The sequence below is a fragment of the Hyperoodon ampullatus genome, assembly GCF_949752795.1.
Source record: "Hyperoodon ampullatus genome assembly, chromosome: 7".
Lineage (NCBI taxonomy): Eukaryota > Metazoa > Chordata > Mammalia > Artiodactyla > Ziphiidae > Hyperoodon > Hyperoodon ampullatus.
In genome coordinates this window covers 69,818,803-69,830,172 of record NC_136920.1, presented here as the reverse complement: position 1 = coordinate 69,830,172, position 11,370 = coordinate 69,818,803, and the positions used below count along the sequence as shown (strand labels likewise).

The 11,370-nt window shown below is 43.7% G+C and overlaps 1 protein-coding gene across 1 annotated transcript; it reads left to right on the top strand.

Moving 5' to 3' along the window:
* Positions 1–1,583: 1,583 nt before the first annotated feature.
* Positions 1,584–4,942, top strand: LOC307055802 (calcitonin receptor-stimulating peptide 3-like; the record flags this gene model as incomplete). The annotated part of the gene is made up of 3 exons (XM_079708051.1): positions 1,584–1,669; positions 4,238–4,369; positions 4,783–4,942. The coding sequence occupies 3 exons, from the start codon at positions 1,584–1,586 to the stop codon at positions 4,940–4,942; spliced, it is 378 nt and encodes a 125-aa protein (XP_079564177.1).
* Between the last annotated feature and the right edge of the window lie 6,428 nt (positions 4,943–11,370).

Genomic DNA, 11,370 nt, shown 5'->3' with positions numbered 1-11,370 from the left:
CCTAGGGGAGACAGGGTTCCTTGTAATGCTGGACTCTGCCTGACAAGATCGCACAGCTGGGGATGGAGTGGGACACATGCGTGTTCAAAACCTGCGAAATCGAAGAGGTGAAGTTCACCATGACGTCATACTGTCCTCAAATTCCTTCTCACTTTTCCTGTGTTATTCGTTGGTCCTCACCAACCCCCCTATGTCCCCCTCCCACCCCCGCCATCAATGACCTCAATGCAAATACAAGTGGGGTGGTCCTTCTGGATGCTCCAGGTTCTGGACGCAAGTGATGACACAATCCTTCTGGGGCTCAGATCCTTCCCCTCATTGGTTGCCCAGAGCTCCTGGACCACCCCAGACCCAGAGCAGCGGGAATAAGAGCAGCTGCTGGTGTTAGGAGGCATCAGACGCACTGCCCAGCTCGAGTGTCACTGCCACTTCTGCCACAGTGCCATCGCCTGAAGCCAAAGCTACTGCCACTGCTCCCTCCTCTGCTCTAAGCCACCTGCTTCCTGCTGCCAGGTAAGCCAGGAGATTCCTGCTTAGCTGGGATTCTGTTTTTCTCTCTCTCTCCTCCCTTCCTCCTCTCTCTCCATTACTTTTTCTTAGCTGATCTCTTCCAGTCTCAAAGGCTATGTCCACTTCTGTCTAGGTCACTTCACACAACCTGCATTACTCTGCAACGCATCCCAGGCTCCTTCCACAGGTAACACGGGATGGTCTCAGTTCACGCACTCCCTGCTTCACTCTCCCCGCGCTGAGCCGGGCTCCAGTTTCCTTTCCCGAAGCACACGTGCTTAGGTCAGTTTGGGATGCTGGAGCTCCCCTGGCACTGCAAGCAGATCTGGACGCAGGAATCGTTTTGTGCCGATGGTGCTCTCACGGATCACGTCTTGTGCCTAGCGGACCGCGGGAAATGCTTCGGAACCTGGGCCAGCGCAAGGGGTGGCAAATAGGTGCAGTGACTGAGGGGCAGGCAGACATTAAACGCAAGCCCCCGTTGCGTGTTCTGGGAACTTTTTTCCCAGTTTAAGTCCTGGGTTCCAATCTGAGGCCCTTCCAGCTTGATTCTCACAGGGCACTCGTTACCAAAGTGTGGAGCAGCTGAGCAGTAGAATGTGGCTCTTCAGTTTCTCAGGGATTCCAACCGCAGAAATTTGTCCTCGGTGATCCCCTCCCCCCTCCCTGTACGTGCAAAAGCCCGGCACCAGGAGGACAGCTCTGGGTTCCACAGTGGGAAAAGCTGTGGTGACAGGTACTCGGACTCTGTCCTCCAGGAGTCCTGGCCAACAGGTTGTATGTGAGAGTGAGTGGATTGATGGGGCGGGGGCTATGGACTAAGACCTCCTCACCCAGTTGTCCCACTAGGTTTCTTTGCTAAAACAAGCATGCTGCAGCCTTACTGGATCTTCCAGCAGTCCACTTGGCTGAGGAGGAAACGATGGTGAAGTGGAGTGACATGTCCAGCCTGAAGCCAGGATGCCAGGGAGTTAGGGGCAGAGGCAGGAGCAGAGCCTGGGTCTGTGGGCTCATGGAATTTGTTATTTATTGCTCCAGGTGCTGATGTTATTCTTCCCTTGCAGAGAGTCGTCATGGGCTTGTGGAAGTTCCCCTGCTTCCTGGTCCTCAGCATCCTGGTCCTGTACCAGGCAGGCATGCTCCATTCAGCGCCATTCAGGTGAGACAGCCGTGCCAGGAGCACTCCCACCTCCCAATCATATAATTCTGTGTTCTAAGTTGTGCTGTGCTGAATCTGGCTCTTATGGGGGAGGGTCATGTATGAATGTAAACATGTTTATAAGTTTATCATAAACTTTTTATGATACAAAGATGTTTATCACACAGTTTACAAACACACATAAGATACAGGATACTCCTTTAAATTTCATATACTGTAACTCATTGAACCTACAGCATGCTTTTGTTGATTGTTACCAAACATTTCTATCTTTAGCAAACCTGTTTACTAATTTAACCATAATTTAATCAATGAATTACACCTAATCTGCTAATTACTTTTCCAATAAATTTGTTATTAAATCTATGTGATGTTTTCATCTAATTTCTCACCTTTATTCAAATTACATTAAATTGGAATCATTTTCAGATTCAAATCATTATCATTTAATTTTTAATAATGGCTGTATTTACACTAAGCTCATAAAATTCTTGAAAATCTAACCATCACCTTTCACAAGTCTATATAATCCACTTGGAGCAAACCACTTCTTTTAGGTCACACCAGAGCCTAAATCCTGGTGAAGTGTCATTTTTGGATGGATACATGCCTTATGCCCTGTCCATGGAGAACTGGGCTGGGTTGATAGAGATGAAAAGGGGAAGGGTTCTAGGCCAGAGTTTTCCTGTTTAGAAGACACTTTGAGATTAAAGCCTTTGTGTGCAGTTTATTCATTGGACAAACTTAAATCCTTATTTGAATCATCTAGTCTTTCTAGATGTATAAAAGTGCACAACATATGTTGAAAGTAGAGAGTTAAAGTAATACATTTTAAGTATTTTTTTCTGTTAATTCATAGGAATGGTTACATTTGGGGAGTGGAATTGTTAAACTTGAGTCTTGGAGAGTAGGCTGACCATTCACTGGGTGGTCGGGGAGGGAAGAGGGGACAGGGAAGCAAGTGCAGAGAAGGGATCTGTGCCCATGAGTCTTTAGACAAGTTCAGATTGTCTAACCCTTGTTCTATTTGTGTGTTTTAGTTAATATTGCTGTGTATTAAAGAATAAGCAAGTCCAAATGCCCAAAGTATATTAAAAATAGAGTAGTAAAATAATCCCTTAATTAATGCCCTTTTGTTGGTTTTTAGGAAGGGCTGTGTCTTCTGGGAGTGTCTATGTTAATCCACCTCTTGGAGCTAGATGTAGTCTTGTACTTAGTCGTTGAAATGCTGGAGAAGGGGTAAGAGGAAGGGTGAAGGGAAAGGGCTCTTGGCTAATATCTCCATATAGAAAACAATTTTAGGTTATAACCATAGGTCTATATGTGCATTTTTGTAAAGTACCAATGTTTATTATAGACTAGGTTCATTCATTATTTTGCAACATCTAGGCTTTTTTAGATGTCCTGAAGTAACAATGTATGGTAAAAAGTAGAGCTAGTGAATTAACCAATTTGTAAATATCTTTGTTATAATTGATGAAAAAGCAGCATCTTGGACATGGAATTGTTTAACTGTCTCTGAGAAATGTATGTCAGGACGTGTTCATTAGGTTGGCAGCAGAGGGGCAGAAGGAAGTATAAAGGGAGTGATGTATGTGGACGTGTTCATATTTATATTTTGATGATAACCATTGATGTGTGTGCATCTCTTGGCTGTACTATAGGAATACATTGTTAAGTAATTCAATGGAAACATACCTCCTCGCTAACACTTTAATAGTTTAGATTGGATAATGAATCCTCTTAGAAGCATTATACTTTGTGTACTCTGTTGCTTTATGTCTCATTTTTAATTGAACATTAAGGCAATGTAGTATGTTAATCATAACTCTGCCGATATGTTTGTCTAGAGGCCTGTTGCCATTTTTGTCTTTTCTGAAATGTTTGTCACCAAGAAAGGCAGGATTACATTTTTCTCCTTCCAGATTGAGTTGGTGTAGTGTATTCTTGGTTATCAAAACACTCATAGCTTTGGGACTTTGAAATGATGTGTGAACAAGCATGATACATAACTGTATTATCTTAATTACATAAAAATGGATGCTTAGTTGTGTAAGTACACAAATGAGATCTAGAAGGACACATCAAACAGTAAACTGCTTGTGATGATGGATGAATTTGTTTTTCGTTTCTTGTGTTTTTCGGTTTCCTATTATGCACATGTAAATTTTTTTTTTTTTTGGCGGTACACGAGCCTTTCACTGTTGTGGCCTCTCCCATTGCGGAGTACAGGCTCTGGACGCACAGGCTCAGCGGCCATGGCTCACGGGCCTAGCCGCTCCGCGGCATGTGGGATCTTCCCGGACTGGGGCACGAACCCGTGTCCCCTGCATCGGCAGGCGGACTCTCAACCACCGCGCCACCAGGGAAGCCCTGCACATGTTAACTTTTAAGAAATAAATGTTACTTTTTAAAACCTTAAAAAAAAGAAATTAAAAAGAGAGAGAGAATTGGGTTGGCCACATCCTCAGTGGAAGTCCCAGAAACCAAGAAAGCTGGCTGCTTATCCTGGGGTGTGGGGGTAGGCAGGGGCTCAGAGCATGAGTTGGGCTTCCTTCCCTTCCCTAGGTCGGCCTTGGAAAGTGGCTTTGTACCTGCTACACTCACTGAGGAGGAATCGCGCCTCCTACTGGCTGAAACGGTGAAGTATTATGTGCAGATGAAGGCCAGTGAGCTGGAGCACGAGACAGAGGGCTTCAGGTAAATCTCTGCACCCCTCCCAGAACATGGCTTACCCTTCCCCCAGCTTACCGGGAAGGTGTATACTTAAGAATGAGATTGGGTATAGTGCCATAAATCTCTCATCTCATAAGCCTTGGTTGGTATTTAATTTACACAGGAAAGATTGGCTGTTACAGTTCTGAGTTCCAAGAACATTAACCCAGAGACATCTTTGGTCTTCTGACACCCCTGGAAATGTCTACAGGGAGTGATTGTGGCATTTTCCCTAAAAACCTTTGATTTTCTGCTGTGATGATTGTATTTAGCAGAAACATTTAAGGTTCATTGGTGCCTCTCAGAGTAGTAATTTTCCACTGATGGTCCCATGGGGCAGCATCTGCCCTCAACCTCTCACTGACAGTCCTTCTTATTTTCTCCATCCTACAAATCAGCATCACTGCCCAGAAGAGATCGTGCAACACTGCCACTTGCGTGACCCATAAGATGGCGGGCTGGCTGAGCAGATCTGGGAGCGTGATTAAGAGGAACTTCATGCCCACCAACGTGGGCTCCAAACCCTTTGGCCACCACCACAGGGACCTGCAGGCCTGAACAGTGAAATGACTCCAGGAAGGTGACCACCCTAGTACTTTGAATGGCATGGCTGGTGGCTGGGTATTATTGCAGGGGTGCGGGTCACACTCTAACCCTCCCTGGGCATGTATCATAAAAAAATCTGTAGCAGCTGGATATAGAACAGAGAGTCTCACTATCTGAAATCCCTCTAACTTGGGTTTATTTTTATTTTTCCAGTGTCTCCTGGTGACACTAAGATGATCTGCCAAGAAATATAGAACCTCTTCACTTAAAACACTGTTCCCTGAAGTTATAATTGTGATATTCTAGTTTTTGAGTTTGAAAGGCAAAGACTCTACCCTTTGGGAGTATTCCCTACAATGTCATGTACATCTGGATTCAGAGCATACAGTTGTGTTCAAATATTGTGTTTGTCCTCTGCTAACTATGTCACCATGGGCCAGACCCTCTCTGAGCCTCAGTTTCCCCATATAACTTGAAGGCAACTATAGTAGATACATGTTAGCAGCTGAACTCTACTTCTTTAATTTGGAGTGAAAGCAACTTGCAGAAAAAATAGCATGGAAGACACATATATATGCATGCTTCTTGATATTGAAAACACTCTTTTCCTTGAAATAAAGCTCAATGCAGAATAAAATCATTGTAGTTATCTAGTGTGCATCTTTTTAATATTTGATTCCATGTTCAATAAATATAACTCATGTCTCATTGGCTTATCTGGTAGCAAATCAGGACCCTGTCAGCCAACCATACCAAGGGGTATTACATCCATCATGGATTCAAACTAACTTAGTTTTCACAGACATGTTTTGTCCTTATAAGTTTTTTGATTGTGAGATCTTTTAGTGATAACATATCTGACAATGCTTTTTAAATAAGCTTTTGTTTGTTTATTTATTTATTTTGGCTGCACCTCGCGGCATGTGGGATCTTTGTTCCCCAACCAGGGATCGAACCCGTGCCCCCTGCAGTGGAAGCACAGAGTCTTAACCATTGGACCACCAGAGAAGTCCTGACAATGTTTACTAAATGGCAACCAAACTCTTGATTTAAAAAAAAAAAAACTTAGCCAAATCTTCCAAAAATACACCACACATTTCCCCTGCACACTTAAGTTAGAATGTTCTTAAAATAACTTTAATGTTCTTTAATGAGCATGTTCAATTTAACCTGCTGTTTACTTTGCTTCCTCAAAGTTACCCTTTTTAGAAGCACAGTATAAGAATGTTTATCAAAATCTTTTGCAAAGCAAGAGTAAAAAGGCCTCAAATTAGGACTGAAGTAGCTCTCTGAGCGATATTCACAACTTAAAGAATGGATTTGTCACATCCACTTTCCCTTCTCTTCCTACTTGGTGCTCAAAGTCCCATAGAAGTCCAGTTGCTTGAGAAGAACAGTAAACCTTGCAGTCAACATGACTGTGGAGAAGACAAGTCCCTGGGTATAAGCTAGTTCTGTGCCCCAGGCAGCAGTTTCTGACCTCCAACACTGATCACATTTCCTGTGTTATACAGGCTTATAAAACTGTTTCTTTACATCAGAAAACTTAACTTATTTTTTTAATTGAGAGAAAAAACTGTCAACTGTGAATTGCATATCTGGTGATAATATCCTTCAGAAATGAAAGGGGAAATAAAAACATTCTCAAATGAAGGAAAACTAAGAAATTTGTGCCAGTAAATCTGCGCTTAAAAATGGCTTAAGGTATATGTATATGTATAGCTGCTTCACTTGGTTGTACAGCAGAAACCAACACAACATTGTAAAGCAACTATACTCCAATAAAATGTAATTTTTAAAAAATGGCTTAAGGAAGTTCTCTAATCAGAGAAGGAAACAAAAGAAGAAAGTCTGGAACTTCAGGAAAAAAAAAGAACATCAGAATGGGCAAAATTGATGGTTGAAGCAAAAATTATTACACCATCTGACATGGTGTGCAACGCATATAGGGGAAACACCTAAAACTATATTTAGGGTTGGCCAAAAAGTTCGTTCAGGCATGTCACATTACAGAAAAACCCGAATGAACTTTTTGGCCAATCCAATATTTAAAGAGAGGGAAGGGCAAAGGTGCCCAAATGTAGCATGGTTTCTACATTTCCATCAAAATGGTATAACACTGATACCAGTAGAAAACTTAACTATTTGTAATGATATATCTATTTGTGATTATTTATGTACACATCCCCCAGTAGACTGTAAATCCCAGGAAAGTGGGGACCATGACTGGTTTTGCTCACTATTACATCTCCAGCATCTAGTCTAGTAGGTGTTCAATAATTCTGTGATGAATGACTGAAGAAACATGTGGCAAGTCCAGAGCCCAGACTTCTGGTTCCACTGGTGCTGCCTTGTGTGACCTTGGACAGAGAATTACATTTCCACTGAGTCTCAGGTACCACATTTGGAAGAGGGTCTTCAACAAGATGGTGACTAAGTGTTCATCCACTTTAGACTTCTAATCCCTTTAAATACAAGAAAAGAAACAAAAGATGTCAAGATTAGACAATGGACCAGTAGGGTGCTGGAAGAGAGAGAGTGGCAGAGGGTGGTTGGCTGAGCATCCCCAGGAAACGGCAGGAATGACTCCTGGGAGAAGTGTGATCTGTCTGCAGCCTTTGGAAAAATTGTGAAGGGAAAGAAGTTTCTCATTGAAAACCTCTTTTTTTCTTTCTGTATCCCTTTCTTAAGTCCCCACACCTACCACCTTCAACATGACCATGCCAACACCACCAGCAAATCAGTGTCATCATGCCTCCCATTCTGTCCTGCCTCTAAGAAAATGCTGGAATAAACACATTCATGTGTAAGTGCAGTTTTAGGAACTTTCTAACACTTTGCTGCCATCAGGGTTTACATTTTCCAACTTAGCCTCTTTGGGGGAATGTTTAACTCATATAAATTAAATGATAAAGATTGAACTTCAGGCAAGGTGGGGACTTTTTTGTAGTGATCAAAGGGAGACTTTCATAGAGCTCCTCAAATCCCATGCAGAGGTGCCACGCTCCACCAGCTTCACCTCAGTACCTGGCTCCTAGGAGTGTCAGGAAAATCCAAGTGCACAAACCCAGTTCCTACATACCACTTTGTCATCAAAATCATCAGTTATGTACCCTACATCTCAAGGCTAGGGCTCCGGTGGGGAATGTGAGGCATTCACCTTGGGAGCAAAATAGGGGTACACCAAAATGCTTAGTAATCAAGATAATATTCTAATGTAACACTTTAAATTCAAAATTAATGCGAAAAAATCCACGATGAACAAGATATCAAATTTTTAATGAGCCAACATCAGTATTGTTGATTTTTTTCTTTTGCCTCAGGCTCCAATGTGGCTCGGCTAGGCACTTCCTTGACTCTCACTCCCTTCCATTCTGATGAAATGCAACTGTGAGTGCACATAATGAAATGTGCCAAGGAGGCACCTTGTGCTGATTGCATCACTGTGCGCTGGGGTTGGGGGCTGGGAGAGCACCCAAGGCTCAGGCCAGGGGAGCAGCCATCCAGGAATGGCATGGAGCCCTCAGAATGCATCCTGGAGGGAGGCTCCCAAAGCTCAAGAAAGAGGCTCTCACCGGAGCACAGACACTCCGTTGAAACCAATACCTGTCTGCACACAGAAATATCAGAGCCATGTACAGGGTTTTCACATTTCTCCAGGCACCCATTCAGCTCTGCATACTGAAGATGGGCTCTCTACCATGAAACAGTGAAATACTTCATTTCCTGTTCTACCAAACATCTCTGTCCTGATAAAGTCCACAGACAAACATAATATTGGTTGTTTTCTATCACTCTAGGAGCAAATGCGGGGAGGGGGAACAAAGAGAGCTACTTCTCTTTGCTGAGCGCTGAGAGAGCATGATAAATGATGAAAATGATGACAAGTAAGGATCTGTGCTCTGAGAGACTTTTAGTGAGTCGTGAAGACCTCCCACACACACTGTCCCCAAGGGGCAGTGGAGGTGGCGATGAGGCATCTCATCAGTGCCGTTAGTGAGTCAGGCTGCTGTCAAGGCTACAGCTCTCCTCTGCTAACGTAGGCAGGGCGAGAATGCCAAAGGAGAAATGCTCCTTACCTTAAGTGAATGGGAGGATATTTTTGGAATGGAAATTAATCATTTTTGAAAATAGATGATGGAAAGGGGCCACTCTTGAACCAAGTACCATACTGCAATAACAGCTGTGGCCAGCCAGACAATGCAAGCTGAATGATGTTGGGGAAGGCAGGCAGGGGTGACCTCAGACATCCAGTAGGTGATATCACTCCACTCCTAGTGCCTCGGCATCACTGTGCTCCAGCTGCAATGCCAATATCCATCCTAGGCCATCTCCACTGACCTTTGGTTAGACATTGAGGGCTAAGTTTAGCAATGATCATCTATCATATTATTTTTCCATTTTACTAGAAGATTCTTGATTAATAAGAATTTAAAGGAATCCCTAAAGGTAATATATTAGGCATTTGTGATAGGCAGTAGGTAGATATTCCGTGGCTGGAGATCCTGTGAAACCTACAGGACACTGGAGATGTCCATATACCAGATAGTGAGCTCAAAACAGTTAAACAGCAAAACTTAAGGTTAACTAACTTCCTGGCTTCAGCTCCAGTGTATTTGCATCAGAGATATAGAAAGTGAGAGACTGGAAACACTCCCAGAGGACAAGGCTTGCTTAGTACATGGAGGCCTTTGCTCTCGCTATTCCCTCTTTGGAATATTTTCCCCCGTATCTCCCCCTGGTCGCCCCTGCCCCCACCTCTCACCTCCAATATGTTCACATCCTAATTCCCAGAAACAGAGTATGTTAGGTTTCACAGCATGGAGCAATAAAATGGAACTAAGGTTGCTAAACAGCTGACTTTGAGGTGGGGAGATAATCCTGGATTACCCAGGTAGGCCCAATGTAATCACAAGTGTCCTTCTAAGTAGAAGGGGCAGGCAGAAGGCAGGCAGAGAAGGGAGAAGTGTCTGTGAGATCCAATGTGAGATGTTGCTACCTTTGAAGATGAAGATAAGGGAATACGAGTTAAGGAACGTGGATAGCCCCTAAAATTCGGAAAAGGCCAGGAAACTGATTCTCCTCTAGAGCCTCTAGAAGGAATGCAGCCATACCAACACCTAGCTTTTAACCCAGTAAGTCCCTCTTTGGACTTCTGAACACAAAATCTATAAGATAATAACTTTGTGGTTTTAAGGCACTGTAGTAATTTATTACGGCAGCAGTAGAAAACTAATATAACTCCTTATCATCTGATCTAAGCTCAAATGTCATCTTCTTAAAGAGACTTTTCTTGACATCTCTCACCTGCTAAAGGATTTCCCCATGCCCAAGGATTCTCTATAACACACTTTTATTTTCGTCTGCTAATGACTGTCTAAAATTATTTTATGTGTTTATTCCTCCTCCCTCACAAGCATGTAAGTTCTAGGAGGGTAGGGACTGTTGCTCTTTTCACATATTATCTCCATTGCTTTGGATAGCACTACATGGTGGACATTTAAAAAACACCTGCAGTGTGAATAAGCCTTAAGCTAATGAGGACCATAACACTCTTGCCACTGCTCAATCACAAAAGGCAGCTGTTAAAAAGAGTCCCATGCCCAGTAGGTCCTGTGTTGCAAGGAACTACCCAATACAAAACAGGAATAGAAACAGAAACAGCAAATAGAAATTTCCAAGTAGGCAATCAGTTGCTTAATTTTAGGTGGCGGAGAAACGTCTGAAGAGTAAGCACTATCCCTGGGCAACTATAGACCAGAGAGTCTTCTGTGAGTGCCAAGAAGTAACCAGTTGGGAACGACCAGAAAGCTGTGAAAAGATATGTAATTAACTCAGGTTGCCTAAATATTGTGCAATTACAATTCATAAGGGATCACATGTAAAAATACCTCATAACATAGGACAAAAGAATAGATGAGTAAAAAAAGGATAAATAGTGAGATTATTTTCTTTTTATATTGATGGGTCAATTCTTTAACGGAGATTCTTAAGATTACCAGGTTTTGCTAAAGACTGCAGTACTGATAATCTCCCCAGTTTTCTAGTCTGAAATAAGCAGACCTGGTTCCTAAAAAGATACCCACAGAAAAGGCTGGCTGCCGGGGACGCAGGATCTGCCTGACCCAGTGAGGTAGGCGGTGCTGTCACGTCTTCCAGCCCCAAGTGTCAACACCCCGGAAGAGGCCTCCAGGCTTTGTGCCCAACCAGCTGGGGCTTGCCCAGAGCCGCGCCCAGATCCATAGGGCCGCCCGCCCTCCACAGAGCGGACTCTGACCAGAACAAAGGCAAGAGTAACTGGCCCGAGGGCCCTACGCTCAGCCAGCCAATGGCCATGGAAGTGGGGCGGGACCACGGGGTACCGGGCCAATACGATGCGGCGGGGTTGGAGCGCTCGCCGGGTCCCGGGGCGGTGGGGTTTCGCAGCCCCAGCCCGGGCC